Raw genomic sequence first — 27604 nt, forward strand, 5'->3', positions numbered from 1 at the left:
CCAAGACAAACAAAGGCTTTTCTTTGATGGAATGAGATGTGTTAAGTATCACTTAGCCATTTTGAAGGAATGATCTTAAGAGCTGGAGCCACTTAGACTGAAGTGGAGCTGTCTTTCCAAGCAGCATACATGCATCTTTGATTATAAAATTGAATAAGACTGGCAAAAATTTGCTTTCAGGTTCCTTCGGTAGCAAATTACTAAGATGAAGGAACATACAAAATTACTCAAAAGGACAATGTGTATTCTGGCTAGGAGCAGAAGTGTTTATTTTACAGTAATATCAAGGCTGCTATAACCATCATCATGGTGTTTCATCATGATGCTTCATCTACCATGGTCAGATAAATTCGCCTATGCAGTTTTTCATTCCATACCCAAAGTCGAAAGCCAGATGCACAGCACTGGGGGGTGGGGGGGAGACAACTGGGTTGTAAGAACCCAAAAGCAGCTTAAGAGTTTGAAAAGACTACAGCTTTCACTCAAAAAAAGTTGCTTATGACCACTTAAGTTGTCAAAAATGGTACTGAATATATATATATTTTTTAAAAGAATATTGATGAAGCAGGCTACATATGATAACCTCCCTTTCTTACAGATATTGTCTAAGAATTAATTTACACATAAATATCAGATCAAAGCAGAAAATTACCTTGCAAATGTGAAGTGTCAACCACCAGCATGTATCCTGTATTAACTAGTATGCTTGTAGTAGTGGAGTTTTACAGCTTGTCAGAGTTACCAACAACCAGAGTTACACCTCAGGTTGTTAGCCAGCAGCATCTTTCCTCGATAAACACACACATCACCAAGTTGAAATGCAGAAATATTTATTTTGGTTTCCTTCATTGGTTTTTAAAATTGTTTTGGTTTTATAAAACATAGAAATAGCCAACACTAAGCAAACATTTTAATTCCAATGTAAAACTACTGCTCTAACAGTTGACTTGGATTTGTGTACCTTAATTGCACACATGTATGAAATTACGCTACAGGGTAGTGCATTACAATCACACACAAATCTTAGTGCAAACCTTGTTGTGCTTGTATATTACATATATCCATGTCTTCAAAAAACAGCAATGAATGCTAATGCAAAACCAACTCTGTTAAAGATAGACTTATGCTGTAATAAGGCTTATTTCTGCTGATTCTCAAACAAAAGTAGACTAGTAATTTTGTATTTTATCTGGGAATTTAGTTTTTATCCTTGAACAAATAGCTATCCTGCACCAACACACAATTCTGTTGGCATTTTTGACTACTTCCAATTCCTGCAAAGCAGTAGGCAGAAACATCCTACCTGACCTATTTCAGTGAAGAATACTCAGTGGCTCATTAAGCACAGAAAACCTCAGGTTATGTCAGAACCTATTCTGCTTATAGAGGACCTGGCACATTTAAAATAATGCAATTTAAATATATGTTCATTGCAAGGGAACAAGTGACTAAAACAGGTGCATGTTTACCTGACTGTTAGCATAGCCCAGCCTCTTGAATGGTTTTATTTTTTAGATCTCTAGTTTTCTTGACAGAGTTCGGATCTGTTCAGTTACAGGGCTGGCATCTCTCAAACTGTGTTAATGTAGCAAAGGCTGCATTGTTTAATTAACTGCATCCACACTCCTAGTGCAGGAAAACCAAATGCAGACTTACTCTGGAGAACTTACATGAACCAGTCTCCTTTGAGTGAAGTTCTGACTTCTACCTTACAAAAGTAAGCCTCAAAACTCCTGGCTAGGGACACAGAAGGGAGAAAGTCACTCGGATACCTTGCCCCAGTTAGTAATAGGGCTAATGCAAGATGTGATACCAGCTATATAACTGTGGTTTTTACAGATTAACTAAGCCTTCCCAGGATGCAAGATACTTAGAGGCATTTTCAAACCTACCAAATCCTTTTGGAGTTGACAACTGCAACATACACTGCAGACAGCAAACATGCTGGTAATAAGAAAAAGAAAAAACCTTAGCTCCTTGGTTAAGGAGCATCCCATTTTTGGCCAAGTAAATCTTAAATAACTTACACATAGTTACCATTTATAGTTAAGGCTCTTTTTGGAAATTGTAGGTCACCATAAAAACAATATGCAACACAACTTGACAGTAAGGCAGTGTTCCATTTCTTCAATGTTCCTATGGCAAGTACCCATTATTGTACAAGTTAATGATTGCACAGTTTCCTTCCTTATGTTTGCTGTAGTCAAATTACAGATATGAAGGTCAACAGTAGACATCAGGTGTGTGCCACTTGCCTCGATCCATTCTCAGTTACATTTTGGCATTAGCATAGAGTTCATCTATCTGCAACTTGAAATATTTTCGTAGTTCTGGTCTCTTTGCCTTCAGTGTTGGTGTCAGCAGGCCATTTTCAATAGAAAACATTTCTGCATGCATGGCAATGTCTTTGACCTGGAAAACAAAGAGTTAGTAGCCAAGCTATATCCTTTTCAAAAGACAAGGCGGGGGGGGGGGGTAGGAAATGCTCAGACATCATAACAAAGCCCATCGTGCAAAAGCTTCCCATATGCTAATTAAAACCAGTTTTGGAAGATCTGGATATTATTATATCATTTTGAAATGCTAATAAGAACAGAACACTTTATTCTCTAAACATCTCACCTGTTCAAATGACTTCAAACCAGATTCTTTCCCAATCCTCACCATGTCTTCCAGAATAAGTTTTTTGAGGTCCTGTGGATACAGGAAGATAACACATTGTTTATCTTGAAAAAGTTGATGCAGAATAGCTAGCTAACTAGTTATATATGACCCACCTTGTTTTTGCATAGCTCTTCATATGAGCCTTCAAATCCCCTTTTCTTGGCCCAATTGCGCAAAGTCTCTGGATCAGGTACCACAATAGCTATTAAGAAGGCCTAAAAAGAAGTATTTTGTCAAGTTCATTATTTTATTTATTTTTAAAAATCAACTTGGGTTCATGCCCACTTTTTACAGTCACTTCAAAGACTGTTCTTACCCTGCTGTAAAATCAGCAGCTTTCTACTGCTTAAAAACGAAAGTTCAATTCAAAAGCTTGTGTTTACGACTTACACTTGTTAAGACCTATGTTTCAATTTACACCTAGAAAAATGTGAACAGTGTTATTCAAGTTTCCCCTGCATGCTGTTAGCAATTTACATATTGTCATTAATACTCAAAACTAAATTAATCTAGCTCCATTGCTCAGTCTGAAACCAAATCCAGAAACGTAACTCATGGTGTCCAAACTGGATTCAGAGCCAAAGTGTACAACAGTAAAAAATTCTAAGATTTCAATCCCATGAAAGTTCAGGGTGGGGGAAGGCAGGAAAGGAAGGCTTTTCTGCCGTCTCCTCTTGCACTCATTTTAAAAATTACCTGAAGAATGCTTACCTGCAGGCTCTCTCCATGGACAAACACCTGAGCAAGCGGTTCACTTCTCAGATACACGTTTTCTATTTTTTCTGGTGCTATGTACTCTCCCTGGGCTAATTTAAATATGTGTTTTTTCCGGTCAATGATCTTCAGTGTACCATTCTGTTGACAGAAATAATTTCTACTCAGAAGAGGCACTTCACATGCTAACCAGTCTATACAGCTTAAGCACTCCATGGTAGATCAGGTAACACATCAAAATTAAAACATATGATCAAGGGTTTGCTTTTATGTATTTCTACTTCAGATACTACTGTGCAACATTTGCAAGTTGTCTTCCACAGACCAGAAGTGCTACTGCTCGAGTTCTGGCTTAATAGTAACTTAAATCTGTATGGGGGGGGGGGGGGGGGGGGCGCGCGCATTAGCAGTACCTATTCTGAGGCTCTCCCTAGTTTGGGTTAGGTGGGTGCAGAGTTGGATGTGTCTAGTGCCTGTTTTCTTCTCACATCAGTTTTACAGGGCTCTGGCTCTAGCAGTATTTTACTGTATTATGTAATCTAACTTGTATGAATAAACTGCCTTGGATCTTTCACATTGTTTCATATACAACAGTACCAGTTTTAAGTACTGCCCTCCTCAAACTGGTTTGTCCCTTGCCCCAGTTAGTTATGTTTAATACCAAATAGGTAACTTCACTTGTTAAATTAGCAGTAACAACTACAGAAATAATTTCAGCTACTCGAGTTAACTTACAGGTAACCATTTCCCAATATCTCCTGTATGGAGCCAGCCATCTTTGTCCAGAGCTTCTGCTGTTTTTTCTGGATCTTTCAAATAACCATGAAATACATTTGGCCCTTTCACACACACCTGAAACAACACTTTGTTAGTTTATGCTACTATGAAGGGAAGTTCATGATCACTATTTGCAAGGAATGCTTTCTCCAACAGATCTCAATATCCCTCATTTGATCACCAGAAAGACAAAAATGCAGTTTATGCATTAATACAGCAACTTTTGTTCATATGTTTGAGACTTAACATTTTCATTAGTATAATAAAATATAATAAAAAGCAAATGGAAGCATCTTTCAGTCTAGTAGCAGTGTTCCCACTGCTATTTGAATAATCTGCATTTATCAAGCCATTAATATCTCAAGAAATTCTGCTGGTATCTAGAAATACTACCTCTCATAGGGAACATTTTTGATTTGGCTTTGGTAAGCAGCAGGGGCATTGCTGGAAAGCTAGCTATGAAAGAGCTATAAATCAAGCAATCACTTGTTTGTTATCCAAAGGTAAAATAGTATAGTTAATCCCTTTGGGCTTAGAGCACTTCTCCATTAAAAGACACACACACACACTTACTTTCTTTAAATTGAAAATTGTCAGGATTTGTATCCCAAGTAAAAAAACTTTAAGAACAACTTTTCTAGATTTAGCTAGATGCAGGGAGATTAAAAGAATCAGATAACGTGCTTACAAGGAATGAGAAAAGGCCCACCAACAACCAGAAAGTCAAAGGTGCAGAGGTCAAAGGGTTGCAAGAGAGTCAGGTCAGACCTGACAAGCTAAGTTAAAACAAGTAGTTAAGTGTCCGTCAACAAAATAAGAGAATGTGAAAGTAAAGCAACCAGTCAGGAACATAGAGTAGAGTCTGAAGAATCTAGAAATGGTCCCAGATCTAAGTATTTTCTTCTCAGTATAATGCTTGAAGTTGTCAAGTTGTTTCTTTTTTGAGGGTTTCTTGTTTGTTATTTACGGACCAGCAAGACAACAGAATACCTGCTGGAAACCAGGGCACAGACGTAAGCAAGATAAACAAGATGGAAGCAAACCGTGGAGATCTGACACAGCTGTCAAGGATCATATGCCTGAAAATTCTGGAAGTTCTGCACAAGAGCACTCAAAACCAAGAGATTTCTAACAGCTGCACCAGTTTGAGAGTGGTTTAGCATGCTTGCTTAACAGGTAATAAACACTGCCTGAGCAATACTACCAAGACTCTACAGTAAGTCTGGAAGAATGAGATAGAAAATGCAGTTAAGTTTCAGCCAAATGGATAATAAATATTGATAAGGACTGATAAAATACTAAGCCAATTATTAGTCTAGGAGATTAGTGCAGTTATAAAATGAGCAAAGAACTAACTAAAGAATCTTTAAACACTATTATCAGTTCTGAGACTAGAAAAAAATACTAGTATTCAAAGGGACCAGCTCTTGAGAAACTCATCGTAAGTATTTTCACTGCTTACCTAGGCATAAAAATACAGACATGGGTTTTGTGTTCTAATTAACTGTTCAGTACCAAGAGATGTAATCAATACAAGGGAGATCAGAATATTAGTGAGGATTATGGTGCCCTTGTAGAGACAGTACCAAGCTAGTTATAAAGGCAAAGTCATGCTTTATGAACTAATAGTCATTTCTGCTATAAAACACCTTATCTGGAAAGGAATGGGCAAAGGAGAGCTCTAGCTGTCCCAGTCAAATCAAAGGATGGCTGATCCAATGTTTTAATTTTTTTCATAGCTTCTGTAGTCACAGGATGCCAGTAGGTGACAGCTCTTCCCAATAGGGAGAGCAAACCATTTATCCTTATCCTGCTAACTGGCACTAACACCTCATCTTCATGTGGAATTCTACCTACAAATGTATCCTTCTTGAACATGTTGAATCCAGCTGAGGATAAAAGCTGACGAGCAGACAGAGGAGGAGGCAGATTTATTTTAGGCAAAGGATAATGAGAGCCAGTTTACAGCTATGGGCTTCAGTGCTGTGAAGTAAATTAACATACTTGTATTTGTCAGACCCAGAGAAGTTTGCACTGTAAAGTTAAGTGTGTGTGACCAAGATATGGAACCTGATAGTTTTAGGGGATTCTTGTATTTATTCAAATCCAAAGTAACTCCTAATTCAGCAAGCTTTCACAGTAAGTGTAAGGAAACCTTAAAATTTTTTTTTGTTTTTAAATTACTTAACTACTACTCATTATAGTGATATATATATATATATATATTATATATATTCAGTTCCTCTAGCAGACCAAACTTAAAAAGCATGTTTAAAATGTAGCAAAAACACTGATGAAGACTAAAGATGGGGTCATACGCAAGACTGGGAGGAATCTAGACATTCTTCTTCACTTGCAGCTAGCCTCCCACCTCCATTCCTTACTAGATCCTTAAGTAGTTCTGGGACTTGAATAAAGCCCAGTGTTTTCTTTTTTTTTTTTTTTTTTTGGGGGGGGGGGGGAAATGCACCACGCAGCAGCGGCACCACCACATCTCTGGTCTCAAACAAATCATGACATCCCTTCCTCCCCCCCCCCCCCCAAAAAAAAAAAAAGCATTCTACGTTGTTTTGTACATTGTTTGCAGTCACAAATTAGTTACTTGCTTAAGGCACTTTCTATTTATCATTCAAAGGGCTCTCAAAAGCCTATGAAAGACACCACAATTACTTTGCTTTCAGAGCCTGAAACAACCATAAATGGAAGTCTGTTCAAAGTCTATACACAAAGTGATTTATAGCTATACTTGGACAAAATATTTAAAAACTAAGAGCATATGGCATTTTTTGTGCGGAAACATATTCAGGCAGTTGCCATAAGTGAATGGCAACCTTCTTGGCAGTTTCTCTGTTTGTCCTAGCACTGGTTCAGCTATTTTAAGGTACCTCCCCTTACCCCAGGATGCATGCTGACACCTCACAAGCTGGATAGCAAGCTAGTGCATCAGCTGTTCCATAGCACCTAGGGAGGTGGGAGGGGAGGGCTGCTAGTGTTTACCGAAGGACACAGGCAGTAGGGCACAGCTAGCTTCTCTGCTGAATTGAGGGTTCCAACCACCGTGTGCAACAGTGCATGTTCATCACACAACTGCTGATGCACAGCAACTTGTTATCCCATAGTAAACTTTTTCTTCCCTTCCAAAACACTAACTTCTGGAAGATGGAAAGGTTTAGATTTAGGTAAATAGAGTATATGATGTGGTACACTGCACAGAGCTGAAGACACAGTTAGATAGAGGGATTCTTTCTAATCGTGTGTTTCTATAAGCCACTCCAGCAATTTCTCCCCCCCCCAAACATAAAAGTTTAATCATTAGAGCAATATACTGCTAAGTTTTCAAATCAAGTTTGTAATCATCTGTCCGCTTTGCTTCCGTGAATTGCCTACATGCAAGACAGGAGTCACGGATTGTTGGCTGCAGGCCAATTTTACTGAACACTGACAGTAAGTTGTTATTTCATGGACTAAAAGAGAAAAGCTTGCAAGATTTAAGCAGCTTGTATTGACCTTTAGAAATCACTCACCTCACCCTCTCCTTTGACAGCCAAGTAATTCATTTCTTCTACATCTACAAGCTTTATGATATTACATGGCATAGGTGCTCCAACATGACCTATTAAACAGGAAAACAATTCAGTAGCCTCAATGAGTTTTTGGCCAGGTCCCTATACCAATAAGCTGTCTACATATTTAAGTTATCCAAAAGAAGGAATACCAATTCCTAATAATATATTATAAAAATACAGTAGTTTTGATTTCTTAGTACTGAAATACGTGATAATGTTCTAGGGATATCTGAGAATTTGACTTCTGAACCATGTATTCAGGCTCTTTTTACTGTTATGATCCTCCCTCTATCACCATACTTCAGTAGCAAAAAACTCAATATAACTTCAAATATTAGGATTATTTCAGGTAAGGAGCTAGAAGTTTAACAGCCATGAGAAGTGTAGACTGCTCTGACACCAGAAAGTGCCATTTAAGTTTCCAAAGCTATATTTATACACAGCAGATCCTCATTCTCCAAGAATCACATCAGCTTGGTACTACGACCACCTCTTCTCTCCTACATCCATTTCAACTTACAAGGACAAAGTCCATTAAAAATTTGCATTAACACTCCTAGCTATTCAGAGGTAGAGACATCAAGAGATCTCTTCTAAGCTTTTTATTACTTCCCCAAGGAAAAACACTATGTTATGCTTTATGACAGGTATAAGGAACACTAAATGATGTGATCAGCATCCTGAAGTTCCACAGACATGCAGACCATTAGACACCATACCTGCTGTCCAGTCACCAGGCAGTGACAGCGAGCATCCAGCTGTACACTCAGTCTGTCCATAACCTTCATAGAACTAGAAAGTGAAGCCAAAAGCTTATTTAAATGTCTTGCTTTTTCAATTTCTTTGTTAAAACAGAATTATTATTTTACTTTTTTTCTAATCAGGTTTAAATTTGAACTTAGCATAATTCTCAGCATCTTTTTAAAAAAAGAAATACCACCATATTACAGAAAGTCTTATTTAAATACACAATTTCAAGTGCTACCATTCCAACTTCAGTTCTGATATTTAGTTAACATTTCACTCTAATTCACACACTGTATACGACACCTGCACAGACCAAAATAGAAACCAACAGGGAGAGTTCAACAAGAAGAAAACTTTAAGAATAGGAGAACATAAGCACTAGCAGAAATAGGTTTGTCGAAGACAGGAATAGAATCCCTATATCCCATCACAGCTCTGTGGTTATTGTATACAGGACAGGCTTCCCCTTTACACGTAAAACTCACTGCTACAACAGCACAGAAGTGAAAAATTTGAAATCATAGCAGCCCCATATATTTTAAAGTTACAAAGAGTGTTTTAATGTTTCCAATTCTTGATGTTTATTACAACATATTTGTTCCATCCTGTTCAAAGATTTGAGATTTTTACCTCAAAAAGCATATACTTCAAAGAGGCTCTTTGGTAAGAATAAATACAGTTTATGCAAGAACACTGAAGTTTACAGTGGCCCCAGAATTCTTTCCCTTAAGACAGTTTAGTTGGTTACTTCAGTATCATAAAGACTTTGGGGTGAGTACAGAAGCCTCAGGGGATTAAGAGATGAACTCTGTGAAGGAATTCAGTTTGTAAATATGCACTTGCATAGCCTCCAAAAAGAACACTAAAAATAGTTATCCGCATGATCAGAGTGCTAGAAATGCCTTTAACAAAGCTTGAATCAGGTACTAGAACCTCTATGTTTTAGATTAAAGCCAGGAAACTCACCTGACAGCCAAGAGCTGTTCTTAGGAAGGTCAGTACACTTGCAGATACAGGTGCTGCTCCTGTGATCATCAGCCTTACCTTTCCTCCCAAACTTGCCTACAACAGACACAAGATACTGTGGACACCAAAAGCATTTTAGAGAGAGGTTTCCAGAGTCTTGCCTCCTACCCTCAGCCACTACTCACCTACAAGTGCCACCCAAAAACATTAGAGGTTAGAGTTTAAGTGTCCTATAGCAAGTTGTCTTTCTTGGAGGGTTTTACCCTCATAGCAGCTGAAAGAAATCATATCTCAAATATGCAGTATCTGCAAATGCTACCTGTGGTGTTACTGCATTATAGACTGAGCCAGAAGTCTAAAGAGCGTAACTCATAGCCCTACAGCAACAGATTTGTATTTAGAGCAGTCACACTGTAAACCTATCTTGTACCTCCTTCTCATACATCCTGAATGCTATAAAATCAGCCACAGGGGTATGTTGTACAACCAAGGTTAGGGCTATAGCAAGTGAACATCATGCATAATACCAGGCCTACTTACAATTTACTAACAGCAGGGAGGCTGTAGGGGCAACAAGTGGCACTAACATTTAGCTTTCCTTTTTCAGAAAGGCCCCTCAAAGGGGTAAAAGAGGGAAGAACCAGACTGTTTCAAAATAACTTCCCTGTTACAATTAACAGATTATTAAAACAAAGGAAACTGAAAGATGAAGGTGGAAACAAAAGACAAGACTGCTTTGAGTTTTATTCTGAATAGCCAGGCAGTCTTTAAGCATAGGGATGCAAGCGCATGCCATATAACCACTTATATCAAATTCAGCTACTGCAAACTGATGCCTATAAACTACTAAGCAGAGAGGATCTATATGGTGATGCTTCACACTTTCACTATTAAAATTACATGTCCCTCTGCTGTTTTGTACCGTAAAGTAAGAATATTTGGACATCTGTTCCCAGAATAATCATTACCAAATAAAGTTATCCCTCTTTCAATATCTGTAACACAAAGAGTCTTAGTAGGTAAGCACAGAGACTTTTAAGCATACCTGTATTTTGTGGAAGATGAATTTATCCCAGAAACTGTTATTTCTTATTATACCACTTCTGAGTTCTGCTTCTTTCCTCTTCGAAGCAAAATCCAGCATCCATCTCTTCAGTGATGTATTTGCCTGTCCAAAAATCTATTAAGAAAAATGATCTTGCATTAGAAGACTCAGACTACCATTCCCCTTTTCTTACAGTAGCATGCATAAGCATGCATAAAGACTCTTAACGGTGAAACACAGGTAAGCTAGATAATCTTTACTGGTAAGCTGCTTAATTCTGAAGGAAATGCTTGCAGATTTGGATTTTGGCCTCTTCACTTCAGTTCAAAATCTGTCCACCAAAATCGGTGCTTAACTAGTTCTCACTTCTATCCAGCTGTATGTATTGCTTTTTTGGTGTATTGTTTCTTCATTAAAATGAAAGCAGATGTTTGATTGTTTTGCTATCCCAGTTTGATTTAAATTTGAGTTCAGCATAATCTTCCAAAGCATATGCCACCATAATATGAAAAGTAATAGACACACAGTTAAAAAAACCACCCCCCCAAAACACATCAGGGTTTCCCAAGGAGATGCAGATCCCTTCAGAAATCTCAAATACAGATCTGTCTAGCGTAGACAGACTTGCTTTTCAGGTCACTTTTGAAAGGCTCCTTATAGTTGCTCCCAGAAAGCCAGAGCGGACTGAAAGATGGACCACAGATTAGCATATTCACTTTAAGACAGACCCAACAGCTCTCCTCAGCGTTACTGGGGTCTCCACCTCAATTTCCTACTTCTGAGCTTCACGTGCCAGCTTACTGCAAGGCTGGGTTGGATTGAACCTGTGCCATAAAAGTGTGAAAGTCTCACGGCACCAGAGACGACAAGCAAGAGGACATGGGGAACGGAGAAGACAGTCCCAAATTTTGGCTCCGTTTCTACGGCTCCAATACCCATCATTCTGCCCAGGCATTCTGTAAGTTTTAAGCCCTACAGATCAACAGGCAGGTCTCAGGATTTTGTCCCCTCCAAATGGATCAGTCATGCTATTCGTTCCAGGGCCAAACAGAACAAGCATTATACTACTTGCTGTTTCAAAGTACTTTTCCAACAGGCAAGGTCCTTGCCTGATCCTTGCCTCTGGCCTCACACTTAGAACACTCTCCTGGCTAAGATGGCATAGGATAGATCTGCCATTTCTTTAGCAACCAAAAGAATACTAGTGGTATCCTCCAACTCCTCTGGCCATGTCCTAAGATTAGTCAGTCATCCGTATAAGAGGATAATTTAAAATCCTAACTCCAAAAAAGAGAATCAAATTCTGAATTCCCACCTCAAGTGATCCAGCTCAGGGTAACAGGCAAACAGCAAGTACAGCTGAAAATGGGGCTGCTGACACACCCTCTCCCCAGTACTCCTGATGGCCTGGTTTATGTCTGCCTGCTGGATATGCTGGCTCTTGTGTAGGAAGTTCGGACATGTCCACGCAGCCATAGGCAAACACTTGATCTGGATTTGCAAATTCCACTCCATGAGTCAAATGCTAAAAACGTGGCATGTGAACACTAAGCACCATGTTCATGTTGTAGACTGGACTTAAAGTTTTGCTCTGAGCAAGCTGTTTAAGTCATTAGTAAAACTGGACAAAACCCAGGTCTCCTAGTCAGGAGACTACACTAGTATTTGCTGCCTGGAAGTGCTTTAATACAACCAAATACTACTTCCTATACTTTCAGTCCTGTTTAGAAAAGGAGACAGCAATTTTTTAGCATGCCAGTTAAACATCCCAGAGCACATTACTTCTACCATGTCAGCATAGACTTCAGAAAGATCTCTTAAAACCCTGCCTACTTCTAGACTCACACCTTTAGACTTACCTTGTCAAACATTCTGTTCAACAGTCTTGGTACCACAGGAAATACAGTTGGCTGCAGTGTTTTTAGGTCATCCATAAGTAGTCTGATATCTCCTTGAAAGAACCCTATCCGAGCTCCATGGCATAGAATCACACACTGTTAGAAATAAGGAAAATGCCTGTGAAAGCTGTATGTGTAATTTCTTCTAGCTATATCTGTGTATGACAGGCCTATATGGGGTGGACTGTGTGGAGTTCACCTTAAATCCTCACAGCCTCTGGACAAGTCCTACAGCAATCACAGACTACAGAATGGGACAGGAAATCTCAAGTAGCAAGACATGCCTGTCATACACAGGCCAAGGACTTTGATAGAACAAGATACTGTACAAAAGCCTCTATCTGAAAAGGCAGCTAGCCAAATAAGGCCATGCCAGGGACCCAGAGGTAGCAAAGATTGAAAAACAAAACTTCAACAAGCTTATTAAAATACCAGAACTTTGTTCCCTGGTATATACACCAAGAAATTCAGCATTTAAGTCAACATATGCTATGTATCGGTCCAGCAGGAATTTCTGCTGTGTAATATTTGTTTTTTAATTCCTACATTTCAGTTTTCCTTCCTGTTTCACAACAGGATTGACATAAGCAAAGGATTTGCTGTTAGGTGATCAAGACGCTCTTTGGGAGATTCTAGCAAAAAGAGCCAATGCTTATTTCTGCATCACTTCAGACCTACACCCAAAGAAGGAAGGCTTAATCCTGCAGTGTTCCATATTCTTTCTGGGATCTTCCCTCATCCCAGTATCTATATACCCAGGATTTTTCTTTCTATTTTCTTAGTTTTTTTTTTCTTTTTAATAACATCCCTACTCTTTTTGTGTTTCTCTATACCTACCCATTTTATTTTTTCCCCTTCCCCCATAACACCTCTTCCTTCATTTCCTGCCATCCATTGTTATGCTTTCCACATATGAGACTTGCTAAAGACTCACTTTTCCTCTCCACCCATGCTTTGTCACCATCTACTAAAAAGGAACAAATGCATTAGTCTAAACGGAGTGAACAGCAACAGTCTTTGCCTGGTGGGAATGCGCACGGCCTGTCATTTTCTTTGACCCTCTAGCTTCCTCAGGAAGCAGAGATCAGAGACCACCAGCTTTGCAACATTAGCAGGGGACAGGCTTTAAAGACAGTTTCCTCACAGACTCTGTGTTCATACCTATCCCCAACAGTAAAGAATCCATTCTCCTTCCTAGAGACTGAAAGGTTTTTGCTTAACCACCTTAGGGAGATATACCTCTTTCGTAGAGACCACAAACAAAGGAATACTGGCATCCAAACCCTATGCTCCTCATTGTTTTTCTAGAGCACAAGTTTCCTTCCTGTTTCTACTGCGTAACCAAGAGCAGAGCTGTTACCTAAACCAGAGCTTGCACCTTCTGATGCAAGACGGAAATCAATAAAACAGACACTGAAGTAACCTGGACACCAGTTATGCCAGGAAAAACAGTGCTGAAAAGTCTAAGGGCAACTGTATACCTCAGTCAAGCTGTACCTATTCCCAGTCTTCATAACAAATGTGTACATGTGTGTGCATGTAAATAAAAATACACAGGCACACATTGACCTAACCCGTTCAGTAGAAAGCACAGGATTTCATACTGAAATCGCAGGACTCAACTTCTGGCTCTGCATGCCTTTGCATACTTGCATAGAGGCAGTTTTCTTTTTCAACAATTGGAATATATCCATCTGCAGCATACACACACGTGATTTCAGTAGTGTGTATCACTTAATTATGGGCTCAAAGTCTGTTATTAAGACCTGCCATTACTAAGACAGCCCTGAGGTTTCTCATCCTCCAAAATGGAGCCCCAAGTTTTGCCAAATGGTAAGACTACCCAAGAGACTTCAAAGTTTAGCATTTAATGCCATTACAGGCCATTTTTTGGGGGGGAGAACACCACCACAGGAAAAGGAAAGGAAAGGAAAGGAAAGGAAAAGAAAGAAAGAAAAAAAAAAGACAAAAAGCCCTACTCCATTGAAACAAAATCTTTTTTATTGAAGTGTTTTGGAAACAATGGTAAGTTTAACTATCTTAAAATTAGTTTTGTGTAGGTGAGCAGGATGCCACAATAGTCTGCAGATAGTAAAGTTTATTGTATAAGAATAATAAGACAATTTTTAATATTGCACTGGTTCTATTGGGGAATTTCTAGGCAGTTTAAGTGTGCTGAGGGATTTTGTCACATTCTAGTAAACCAGTTTATTAACTCTAGCTCTAAGGTTAAGGTTTATGTTTATGTAGAAAACAAGTTGTCTAGTACTCACTGTTCATAAGATTTTTTTTTCCTGAACCTTACCTCAACCAACCTTTCAAACATATGTGCAAGAGGCAAAAAGGAATAGTGTGTATCACTGGGATTCAAGAGACATGCATTCTGCAAGAAAAAATAAATTTCAATAGTTCTGTAGAACAAACTGATGCCTACCTCAACAATTCTCTCAAACATATGAGCCAAGGGCAGGAATGATATCAGAATGTCTTCAGAGGAAGGTATGAATGCTTTCTGAAAGTGAGTGTTCAGCAAAAGAGAATTAATGAGAATTAAGTTTAATTATTGTTAAACACAGTAACGTGTAATCAGACATCTCAGCTCTTCAGTTTTGTCTGTAATGAAACCACATTGTTTTTCTTTCGTTAAAACTATTACATGCATTAGAAGTCACTGCTGTAAACAGACTTTACAGAAATTGTAATCTTGTTAGAGCTGAGTGCAGTAATCATTCAGCTTATTGCAACTTACCATTTGTATGATTATGAATAGAAACAATTTGAGAAGCCACAGAAAATTCTGTTATAGACATTGCAAAAAGAGAATTATAGTAGTATGCTTTAGGAGTACAATATTACAGTCCAGGTCATCCTAGGTCAGAAAGTTCATTTGTCCAGTTTGCTGTAAAAGTTATACTGTAAGATTTATAGCAAGAGCATCTTATGCAATCTCACCCCAAGATCAGTTGCTTAATTTGATTCCATATGCAGAGTACTTGGCAAAACAAGTATGGTTGTATTTTTAACTGCATCTGGTTTTGTTTATCTTAGAATTGCCTTCATAGCTAGCCTGTGAATGAACTTCAATAGCCTACTGTAAACTAGAAGACTGTACTAAGTATGAATACATGAAGTTATGCTTCTCACACATTCATGCAAGTACTTCAAGTATTTCAGGGGTTAATACACATAATACCTCCCCCCCATTCTTAATGCAGAACATCCGTCTCTATGTAGACTCTGATATAGAGCTTGCATTGCTGACAAACACTATGACTATGGCAGAACACAATGCATATTCCCATGAGAACGTCTGTAACATCAGACCAAATCCTCGACATGGCAGAATGAGACCCTGCTTTTCGCTCTCTACTCCCAGACTACTACACCTAAGTGGAGAGGCTACACCTTGGGACAGGGGGAGCAAGCAATGCTCTGCCCATAGTTCCCCATCAAGGCAGCAGCATGCAACACTCATAGCTGAAGCCAAGGCACTATTTTTGGCTAAGCAAAGTAGACTTCAGTAGCAGTGGAATTACTTTATTCTAGACCTTTTCCATACTGCTCAACTAGAGGAATGGTCTGAATGTTACCTCACTGCCCAGCTTTGGGCATGTGCACACGGCCCAGTGCACTACTGTATTACAAGTTCTCAAGTTATTCCAGACCAATGATTGTTATGCAGTAATATTGGCTTGGGCAAAAGCAAACAAGAGCACCCCAAAAAACAGCCCATAGATCCACTTTGATCTGAATGCAGTACTGTGCTACTGCACAGCTATTTCATTTCTGGTCCAGAATGAGTTACATTCAAGAGAGACTAGGAGAGTTCTCCATCTTGAGAAGAAACCATAGTGAGATCTATGCAATCAAATCTAATCCAATCCAGAGTTTAGAGCTTTACCCACTCTTGCATGTGAAGGCCTCAAAAATGAAACAAAACCCCACATCTGCCAAATTTAACAAGTTACTATGCAACTTCTCACATATCCTCCAAAGCAAAAGAAAAGGGCCTCAGATAAATGCTGACTTCAGAACTAATACAAAGTACCTGATTTGCTGTCAAGTTTCTTTTTCACTTGGATCTTACTGTGTCAAAACCAAAGTTAGCAAGATTTCAATGTTGTTTTTACTCCTAAGATGCTTCCCTTCATGTTGAATTATATATGTTACGATATTATTGATATTATACGATGTTAACCTTGCAGTTTACCTCTGTAGCTTTCACAAAAGCTGAAGCATTGCTGACTATATTTTGATGAGTGATCATAGCTCCTTTGGGGTTTCCTGAGAAAGAAGCACACCAGGATCAAACAGTGAGATTTTTAGATCCTTGAAGTTATCAAGCAGAGGTAAGACTAAACGAAGAGCACTTAGCCAATCAGCAAGTCCCTTCTTAGATAATACCACCCTTCTTTGTGTATTAAACAAAGACAGAGAATGGGCTAAAACATTTGCACAATTGCTTGTAACAGTTAAGGTGTGGGTGTGTTGAAGTCCTCATATTATTTGAGACCAAGTCCTTAAGAAGCTATCATATCTCTTGGATAAACTTTTGTTATCCAAAATTCAATACTTCTGTGAAGATCTATCTATTGAACTCAGACAATTTTCTTTACTTAACTTTGTTTTAAAGATGTAACTAATGTTGTGCTCTTCTGAACACTCTCCCCAGTGTTGGATCCTGTCACACACCTGAAATTTGATTCTCATCCAGACACTTGTCTTTCTCTTTTGGTCCTACAGTAAGCTGCATAGTGCATAAGAGCTAAAAAACAGATTCTGCTACTACAGTAAAAAAAGATTACTAAAGAACTGAAAGACTGAAATACAATCCAGAACCCTTATTGTAATGGAAATACAGTTTCAGTACCTATTTCTGAGCCCAAAAATGTAACCTCCTCCCTTCCAAGACATTGCAACTCTGTATTGATCAATGGGAAAAATCAAAGGGAGCCTTACCATAAAACTTCCCCAGCTACTACTTGCCAAAAAGATGCAGCAGCAGGGGGGGGTCTTGAGAAAAAAAAAAAAAAGGTAGGAATGCTTCTGAAATAGCTTTGCACATACAGGATAATAAATTCTGCATAATGTAATGAGGTGTACCTGTCGTTCCACTGGTGAAACAGACGACTGCTAGATCTTCCGGCTTTGGAGGCTATGAAAGTTAAGAAAGTATTAGCATGGTTAAGAGAGCAAGGAAAGATTTTTCCAGATAAAATTCTGAAATACTAGTGTTACCTTGAGCTATGGGAGACAGGTAAATTTGCTAGTTTGATCTACAGAATGCTACCCAACTCAGATTAAACTGATCAAACTAATTTCATACTTACCATAGGTTTTTGCCTGTTTGCTCTTCCCAGCTCCTACAGAAGGGGGAAGGAGGGAAGAGAGATGGTTGAGACATGAAAGCACTGCCTTTTGCTTTAAGTTTACCAGACAAGTTGTTAAAAAACATTACAGTGTTTGGTCATTTACTATCAAGACATTTTAAGCATAAGGAGTATTGGGAAGGCTTTAAAGCAAATTTTTAAAGATGCAAAAGAACAAACTAGTATGTTCTACAAATACAGAAGTGATAACTAATCTAACACACGTATACATTTTCATTGTTTTTTCCAACTAAAGCATTTATAGAAGAGAAGTTCAAGGTTAAACAGTGTCATGACAAGCCATAGCATGTAGAAGACACATGCCACTGACAGCCCTTGAATAGATGAAGCAATACTCATCTTAGTAGGCACCTCACATGTACATCACTGCTTGTGAAGAAGAAGATTGAAGCTTCTGGTGAAGGGTCATTGGTGGCCTGTACTCATTTTGCACTGAGGAGTAGAGAGTATAAAATTCCCTTCCCCCAAACCTCCTTTCCTTCTTTCTCCTTCTTTACCATTATTTAGGGCAGACCATTAAGGATGCCACAGCTCTTCAGGCAGAGGGGAACAGGCACCAAATATATCCTTTTACCAGTAGAGGACATTATGATTAAGAAGAAAGATTTGAAAGCTTAACTTTTAAGCTCATGAATACTGAGCTTAAGTCTAAACTTATTTTCATGCCTATTCAGTATTTGAAACAATGCTAGTTTAGAACTTACGCAAGATGGACCTTTTGTTAAGTATAGGTTTGGAAGCACCCTTTGAGGGCAAATACATCACTTCATCACTGGCTTTACATTCTAAGTATACAAGACAATTATACATTCATTTACTAGCCCTAGCCTTACTTTAGTTTGGCTGCCTTAAGAGGTACATCACAAAGATGTTCTAGGCAGGGAGGAAGTATCAGGAAAAACAGTTCACATTCCCACGCCTAAAAGTTTGCCTTTTTGACACTGTGCCATTGCACAAAAGTCTGTTGATATGGCAACACCGCTGTCTGTCAAAACAGCAGCATCTGCATTCCAGGTGCCACTAGAAGCTCAGCACTTCTCTACAGCTTGTTTTAAGTAAGATTCACTGTTTACTGAATATACAGCCAAGACCTCTACCCACTTCTGTTGATCTCCTACGGGAGAACGTCAACATCTCTTCCTGTTTAACAGGCATTTATTCACAGCTACACAGCTAAGTTACTATACCACACATACAGATATTAGGCGTCAGAAAACAAGCTTATGGCATCTGGGAGATGCCCAGAAGGACAGGTCAAATAACCTATAAAGCACAGATGAATAAAGAGTTCGAGCCAGAAATCCAGAAAACAAGTACTTAAAGCTAGAATAGTCATTCTAATCTAAGCTCCTAAACAGCTCAGAGGTGCTTTTTGGGAGCAACTGGAAGTCTCTAGCCTTTGAAAAGAGGTGACAAGAATTTACTCCTGCTCACTGAAACTGTTATAAATATTTAAACTTTTTTGCCTGACCTGTTTGAGATTTAGACAAGGGGCTCTTGGAACTACTATTACTGTGCGCATCCAAACACGAAGTTTGGAGTTACAGTAGTATAGTTAAGTCAGAACTACAGCTCGTTTCTGAAAGAGGAAGGCATCTTTCTGCTCCAAAAAAGTGTTTAACATGAAGAGAGAAGCCAGTTTTAGCATACCAACCTTTTCTTGCAGTTTTGGCCAATCTTTTTCCAAACTTTAATCCAACCCTTTTCCCAGTCTAGTATAGCACGTACAAGTCACTTATTCTGCATAATTTCTCTAGTTCCACTTCAGTCTGGCAGTCTTGCGGAGGCAGGCTAAGATAAAATTAACTGCCTTTTAAAAGAAATGCTGACAATTTTCTCTCTTTACCAGAAGGTGGCTCCATTAACACAGAAAACTGCTGTGAGAACAAGTTCAGTAAAGAAGTTCAATGAAATTTAGCAATTTATGCCAGTTACTGAGGCACCTGCAGAATTCAAGCATGATTATTTAGAAATGCTAAAGTCTCAGTAGAGCCAGCTCTTGATCAGAACAAGCTGGAATCAGGCTAAACCCTGTCTTGTAATTTCACAATAAAAGTGTACTTCATGCAGCTTACACCTAGGACAGATTTCTCCAATAATGAAACTGCGACGAAAGATCTATGCCGACAAGACTGCCACAAACACAACCATAAGCCCTTGAATACAAAGTAGCTAGGCAAGACAGTTTCTGCTTCTAAAACCTGGAAGTCACATTCCCTTAAATTGCCACAGGTTAATCTTGGAAAGATTGACTAATATTCTCCTCCTCCCCCAAAAGACATTTTGTAGATTCAGTGCATGGGGCAAGATAACATTTTTTACTACAAAACCAAAACCTACCCAGATTCTTATTGAAATCAGTATTTCTGAAGTATTACTAGCAATGCGTAATTATCAGTTCTTACTGCTTCACACAGGCAAGTCAACATTCAGACCCGATGTTCTCTCTGAACTACATTAACAAGCTTTTGTATCATTAACTTGGCAAACATGGTTTTACATTTTGTGCACTCTGAAATGCCACTAGAAAGTTGTTTTCCTTCTTTAAAAATATCTTTTTAAAAAGGATGCGTAACTACATCTTGAGATTTAAGTATTCTGAAACTAATCCACCATGTTTTGCTCAGAGTCCTGAAACCTGTCCAGTAAATTTGTCCACAAGTAAAGGAGATGAAAGCAGTAAAGCAGGTTAAGTCTACTTACCTCAATTTCTGTCATGCTGAAGATTTCCACCCCACACTTTTTGCCACGTTCCACAAGATCTATGCCAAAAGGCTCCATGATAACAATGGTGTTGAGGACTGGAGTTTCCCCCTTTTCCACACTGGTTAGCAGAAGCTTGGCCTTGTCAGGTTTGTCACAGAAAACCAATGACAAGTCAGCTGATTAAGGAGAACAATATTAATATGACAATTTGAGTTTAGACTAGATCCATGCTTCAGGAACTGGTACTAGCAGACTCTTCCGAGGAAGGCTACAGTTCTATCCTCTGTCAGCTCTGCCATCATACATGCAGTTGCTAAGCCACTGAAAACATCCTACCTTTGTTCACAATGTAAGTGATTGCTTCAGTTCCCAGTGTATCATAGAGTGGCACCACCACCAAGGAGAATGCATAGCATCCCTGTTCGATGATGACCCACTGCACAGGAAGAGAAGAGATGCAAGTCACTATGTGTTTACTGAAGAAAGCACACCTCCAAGAATAATTCTTATTAGGATTCTGATGAGGAAGCTATTATGGCAGAGCTCATTTGGACAAGTGTAAAGTGTGCATATATGTATATAATTTGTTTACTATGAAGACCTACTAAGTTTTTTTTAATCTATGGGAGGAAGAAAAAAAAGTAGCTATAAGTAGTCCAATTTGAGTCCTACTGAGTCCAATAAAAACTCAGCTCTGTCCCTAACACAAACTATGTAAGTACTTTTTAAACCAGTTAACTAACCTGTCAACAGAAAGATATTGAGTACTTTGATACTGTTTCATGTTTTCAGATTATCAGGCAAGGCTTCAAAACCTTGGATATTCTATATTACCACAGTATGAACTAGTGAAGGATCTGCTCATGTCCTGACATACATCAAGTTTCTATACACACTCTGTTCTTAGCTCTACATAGCTGCCTCTCATTTGATGGCCAGACATGCAACATATGCAGTTAGCATAGGAGCCACCAGAGTTCTTTGGAAAGCCAGACCAGAATGCTGTTCAGTATCTGTCACCACTAACCTTTCCCCTTTAGAGGGGTCTAATCTGAAGATGCAGTTCTATGTGCACCACTTCTATGAAAAAAAGCAGAAGACATCCATCCCTGCAAGCTGCGTTAAAAGGATCTGCCTGCTAAAAAATGTGGTACTCCAACATAAGAGATGTGTAATGCAAGCTGATGATGCAAGCCTGATTTTATCCAAAGCACTGTTAAGGTAAGATAGTCATGCAATTTTTTTCTGTACAGTAGTTATTTATAAAGGTCTGTACACAACTAGCTACATAAAAAAACAGAGGCATGCATGTGACTCCAGAAGTGGGAGACTCTGAACACACAAAAAGGCCAGTGAAACTGGAACAGTTCAAATTTTCCCCTTGAAGAAAGGCAAAAATTCCCAGTCATAGTACCTTTAGGCAGTTCCAGTTAACTGAACAGAACACCACGCACCTTTAAGTTCACTGAACTTATGATTCAGCCAGGATTGCAGCAATAAGGGTGTTGGCTTTCTCCCCCACCCCCAGTCTGTACTCAAACTTTTCAGTTTTTGCAGGGCACTGGCCAATTACTCCACTGACATGTGGTGCTGGTTATTCCATATATCATCCAGTATAGAAGGTACATTAACAAAGTTGCTAAGCGTCAGTTTTAGAGTGTTTATTAAGGGCAAGTTTCCTAAGCTAAGCTTTTCTGTACTGGTCAAGACAGTTAAACTGAAGGGTGATTTAAAAAAAAAAAAAAAAAAAAAAAAAAAACGCATTTATACAATAGGTAAGTTGTACATTCGTTCCCCAAAAGAACACTTCTTATAAAGCTAGTGCAATGACAACTAACAGTTAACCAGTTTCATGCAAAAATTAGACTGTCTGGTAAGTCTAAGCAGGCATACCTACATCAGCCATGATAGGGATTACTGAATATTTTTGCCTAGATAGCATCCACCTGTACATGTCACAGGAGAGGGGTGGCTGTATCACTGTTCAGCAGCCTGAAGCCTAGTAGCTAATGGGGTGTCTGTTACAGCAGATGTCAGAAGCAGCACACAGTGGCAGAGCTTCCCATTCTCCGATAACTTGTACTCCATGATTCTTAATACAACCACCATCTTCATTTTCTGGACTATCAGGAGATTTTTCTTCCATTCAAACTCCAAAAGTTAAGACGGTATTTAAAAACAAATAGTAAATCTCAACATTTGAGCTCTCCCTCTCAAAGCCCAAGCAAGTATTTAGCAGTATACAAGCAGTCTGAAAGTTTTGATTTGTTCTTTAAAGTGGCTCTCATCTTCTGAGAAGAGAAGCTATACTTAGCTGTCCTGGTTTTCAATCCAAAACAAACTCCTTGCTTGTGGAAGGGATCAGCTGTTTTCTAGTTACTCAAAGAGAAAGTCATATTATTATTTACAAAGGCAAGATCTTTTTTGATGAACACTTAAGCAAGTTACATACTAGGATTTTCCCCTTTAGGGATTTTCCCCTGAACGGACAAATGTGAATCACATCACAAAAGTCTTCACACATGAACTCCTGGCTGGATTAGTGATTATGTTAGGGTCATCACAACACCCATCCAGTCATTTTTGACAGGGAAAACCCCAGACTTAAAATTGCTGGCTTAACCAAGCCATTCCAGCTTGTTACTGATCCAAGTCCAAGCCTGCTGGAGCCATACAACTCAGGCACATTATGCCTGTGATCCATGAGCAGACCACACTGCGATGCTCTCCTTTAGAAAAGTCCACTTAACCCAAGAATCAGAGATCAAATCTTCTGGGTCAAAAAAAATCTTGGGAAAGAGACAGACAACTAGTTTCTGTTTGCACCCAAAGGTCTATAGAACAACATTTCAGCCTGGCAGAACACTAACATCTGGCCCCCCCCCCCTTTTTTCTTTTTTTTTTTTTTTAATTCTAGTTCATGTTGTCATAGCACAGGAGAACAGAAGAGTGATGCCTTGTCCTTTAGCAGCTTCCTTGTTGGAGACATCCCAGCCTTTTTATGACAGAAATAACTGTAGCTGCTAGAACTGGAACACCAGAGGGAAAACCCAAGCAGCAAATTATTGCAGATGTAAGAACCTGGAAAAACATTTTCTTCATCTGTACCAGGCTAGGGATAAGTGGGGGGTTTTTTTGGTGTCAGGTTGGAGGGGGGAGGGGGGAGGGAAGGGGTGCAGAGGAGACTGGCCATACCACTTGTCACACGGTTTGTATTTAAGTGTCAGCAGGGAAGGGCTAGTGACAAACTGAAATCAGAAGAGATCCAGAGATCCAAACTGTTGTCCAGCACTGAGACACTGATACAGCTTTTAACCATGTAAACATTGTAAATGGCTCCAGATAATGGAATCCAGTTAGGGTCTTTCAAGAGGGAAGTTTTGGCTAAAGTATACTATAAGAACCATTCTCCTGTATTAAGATACAGGTTTGGATTGGAACCAGTTTAAAGAACATAGGTCCAATTCAAATTCTTAAGCATGTAAACATAGCTTAGAGAAATTCAGTCCTACTAAATAGATTTAATAAGCAAGTCCAGAGAACAGAAATGTTTACTCAATAGCTCATACTGTTTTTTAATAAGTAGCAGTTACCAAGTACAACTCTTGAGTTAAGATGGAGAAACATTAGCTAATCAACCTAGACCTCCCCATAGTTATCTGAGGTTCATAACATGATTTTGCTTTGTCAGATGATGTTGCTTAATTACACCACTTTCTTTAGTCTTTTTCTGGCTTTTAGTTACTAACTTTCAAGTAGTTTTCAATTTTTGCCTTCACTGTCAGTTCTCTCTCCTAGAATCGTGGCGTTTAGGGCCTTTTTGGTGGCAACAGAACTATCATCTTCAGCCATCTTCTGTTTGTCTGAGTATTTGACCATCAAGTGTTTCTTTGTTTTGAAGTGTTTAAACATCATCTTGTAACTTAACATTATTGGTAACTACTCCTTAGTTACTGGATACACACCCATCAGAAGTACCCAGGACTTGTTTCCTCTGCAGAAGAGGACCCCCAACTGGCAAGTCTGACAGTACAAAGAAGCTGTAAGGAACTGGTAAAGTTCTGGTCTATAGTCTAACACCACAGCTAGAAACTCTGGATACATCACAGCACAGTTTAGTCCTGTGTAATGAAAGCTTATTTGGAAGGAAAGATTCTGTGAAATTATAAAGAATCTTCATGTTTGTGCTTGTTAAGCAAGAACATTCAACCAGTTTCAATCATTAAATATGCCAATGCTGCATTTTAAGAGAAAGTAAGTGTGGACTACAGTCAATTAAATAAATACCATAGTAGCTTCCTATGAGGCAGGACTCTTCTATAAACTGGGAAGGGGAGATTTAAAAAGTTATGTTGTTTTAGATTCCCTGGTTCTCTCACTGCTCTGCATGCAGCTCTGGGAGAGAAAAAGAAATAAGACACTTCGGTCAATTGTCAATTTTGGTTCTTAGCTAGAGTTGCCATGTGGATGGCTTGGGGGCCTATGACATTGGCCTTCAGCTCTTTCCCAACCCCAAACATGTTTCTTACTAGGGAAGCTTAGTACACAGCCAAAAAGCAGTACTTAAAAGAAAAGTGGGCCATTTCAATAGCAGCTAGATCACTAGTACGAATTCCCTCACTTAAATTACCTCGGGTCGGTTTTGTGCAAAAATTCCTATATATTGAACTTGAGACGGTTTGAAGCCTCGGTGAAGTAATGCTGAGCCCACACACTCTGCTCTGTCTAAAGCCTGAAAAAGTCAAATAAAAAAAATTAAGAGCAAGTTCATCAGTGCACACCACTCTGAACATTATTTTACCTTAAGTCTCACACACAAAAGAAAAAAAAAACCAAAACACTTCACTACAAATAGGTTCACTAGATTACTTGGTGTCCTCCATGACTTCGATTAACATTGCAATGTCATTACACTGTACTGATTTTATGTACACAACACTTGCTCTCAACATACAGCAGAAGAGACTCCTAATCTAACTGGACTTGAAAGCAAGTTTGTATTTGAAGCTGACAAGCAGAGAAAAGGCTGTTTTGTTGCATTTGTGGTAAACCCCAGAAATGACCCTGCAATGTTTCAGCTTTATATTTCTGCCCAACAATCATAAATGCTACATATGTCATGCTTCTGCACCATTCTTCAGGAAAGCACCGAACTCCCAGTGCCTGTGAGAAACTAGGACATACCAAGCAAAATCCCTTCAAAAAGTGGAAGAATAAAGAGGCAAAAACCCAGTTAGTTCTATAAGCAATAGTTCTGGAAGGCAATTATCCAGTTTCTCTTTCTATATAGCGTATATCCGTATCTTTTACAAAAGAGCTTTCTTACAGAAAGGTTGCATCCAACAAACGCCCAGCAAACTCACTTTGAAAAAGCAAGTTCTGCAGCCTACAAGAGGTGTTTAATGACCCTAATTGTATGCACTAGGCAAGGTTTACACAAGTTTTTAGTCAGTTGATGCCTTTATCAGGAGTGATCTGAAAGTACACAGCTGTTAAAACAATTTGCATAAAGATCTATTTTTAGTCAACATGAAGAGGTTACTAGTTAAAAGCCTATCTATGAACACTATACATCTACCATTCATCAGTATGGAGATAAATCAAAAAGCACAGATAACACATGTAGACAGAGTTTTACACTAGAAAAAGTCCTCAGAAACAAGCAACTACAGTAGGAGCAGTTCAAGCCCCAACCCTGAATACCACTTCAAAGCTGCAGCACTTCAGAGGCAGTGAACAAGTTCTAAGCAACCCACATCAACAGAGACACCCCAAAAACATTCAGAGATGTAACAGTGAATAAGCTAAGCACAAGAAGTGCACTTTTTCTCCTCAATTTGCACACTTTTTAAGGCTGTTCTTTTAAAGTATTCTAACAGGAACCAGAATCTTTTTACAATACTTTGACATAGTAAAAGCAGCTTAAGATACTACTTTAAAAGTTACAAATAAGACTCATATCACTGGATGTTGTATCAATGGTCCCAGTAAGCAAAAGCAGATCTAGCACTAAGCTGGAGAGGCTACTTACCTCTTTATAGGAGATCCACTCATATGGCTGGTTTGGCTTTCTAAAACCCAGACAGGGACCGTTATCTACAAATGACAATCAAAAGTTACTCAAGATGTAAAGCCTGCTTTCTCTGCCCTGACACCACACTAATTACAATCTTGCCAGCGTTGAGCTGATAGCCTGCGAATTCTTTGCAGACACCTTCAGAAGCCAAACTATTTGGGGGAGGAAGAGAAAGGAAGGGAGGAGAAAGGGGCAGCACCAGGAAGGAAGCAGAGGAAGGACACAGAGGCAGCCAGGTTTGATTTAGAATATGGAGTACAGCACAGACTTCACTCACACAGCCCTGCTTCACAACAGGTCACAGTTAAGTTTGACTTCAAGAAAGCCCACACCCAATACATTATCTTATTGCTAGGTAGATAACACATATCCCACAAGTGCATTTCAAGAGTCCAGACCTTTAGTTCTCAACATATTGTAGAAAGTTGCATCTTTAAACTTACTTGATACATGCACACCCCTTTGGAAGATATCATAAGCTGTTCTCACATCATCGTAGTAGTAAATCAATGGTTCGTCGCTGTTAAGGAGACAGGACCTTCGAGCATGCTCACTACCCTAGGTAAAACAAATAGAAAGGTCAGACATATTTGTTGTTTAAAGATCAACAGGAAATCACTGAAATAAATGTAAAAAAAACCCCAACATTTTGAAATATTACATTATGGGCCTTAAAAAAAAAAAAAAATTCTGCTGTAAGGATCTTTGGTTTATTTCACCACAGGAGAGGAAAAACTCTGCAAGGTTTCCCAGGACATACACAGTAAAAAATAGGGCTGAGTAACTCCTTACATCTCTAAAACCTGTCAGGCAAAAGTCTTGTCCACAGCTACATATGATGGCCTAGATCAAGCCTGAGGACTGCATAATGCCCTTGGACACTCCTTACTAGATACAGGATTTTTACTTAAGTGTTTTAACCCATTATTGCAGTATGTAGCATAATTTCATGAAGTCTTCCAAATGCCTCCACCCTCAGTCAGGACCCTCTCTACATATGAGAGCAGAAATCTTATCTACTTTTCTTTTTCTAATTAAAATTAGAAAACATAACT

The 27604-nt window shown here is 38.9% G+C and overlaps 1 protein-coding gene across 3 annotated transcripts in view; it reads right to left on the reverse strand.

The window, feature by feature from the left end:
- Positions 1-813: 813 nt before the first annotated feature.
- ACSL1 (acyl-CoA synthetase long chain family member 1) overlaps positions 814-27604 on the reverse strand; it is a 43309-nt gene continuing 16518 nt past the window's right edge. Inside the window, exons 3-21 of one of the 3 annotated variants that reach the window (XM_064511039.1) lie at positions 26993-27107; positions 26505-26569; positions 25104-25205; positions 20810-20909; positions 20471-20649; positions 17708-17740; positions 17481-17532; positions 16588-16661; positions 14683-14889; positions 12339-12473; positions 10480-10614; positions 9435-9530; positions 8441-8513; positions 7680-7768; positions 4114-4230; positions 3376-3519; positions 2778-2879; positions 2623-2694; positions 814-2412 (exon numbers count right to left, since the gene is read on the reverse strand). In XM_064511039.1, coding sequence (XP_064367109.1) covers positions 2272-2412; positions 2623-2694; positions 2778-2879; positions 3376-3519; positions 4114-4230; positions 7680-7768; positions 8441-8513; positions 9435-9530; positions 10480-10614; positions 12339-12473; positions 14683-14889; positions 16588-16661; positions 17481-17532; positions 17708-17740; positions 20471-20649; positions 20810-20909; positions 25104-25205; positions 26505-26569; positions 26993-27107 — 2031 coding nt within the window. In that variant the 3' untranslated portion in view covers positions 814-2271. The remainder of the gene's footprint in view (positions 2413-2622; positions 2695-2777; positions 2880-3375; positions 3520-4113; positions 4231-7679; positions 7769-8440; positions 8514-9434; positions 9531-10479; positions 10615-12338; positions 12474-14682; positions 14890-16587; positions 16662-17480; positions 17533-17707; positions 17741-20470; positions 20650-20809; positions 20910-25103; positions 25206-26504; positions 26570-26992; positions 27108-27604) is intronic. The other 2 variants (XM_064511041.1, XM_064511040.1) reach the window with 2 other exon arrangements.

Source organism: Dromaius novaehollandiae, chromosome 4 (genome assembly GCF_036370855.1).
Source record: "Dromaius novaehollandiae isolate bDroNov1 chromosome 4, bDroNov1.hap1, whole genome shotgun sequence".
Taxonomy (NCBI): domain Eukaryota; kingdom Metazoa; phylum Chordata; class Aves; order Casuariiformes; family Dromaiidae; genus Dromaius; species Dromaius novaehollandiae.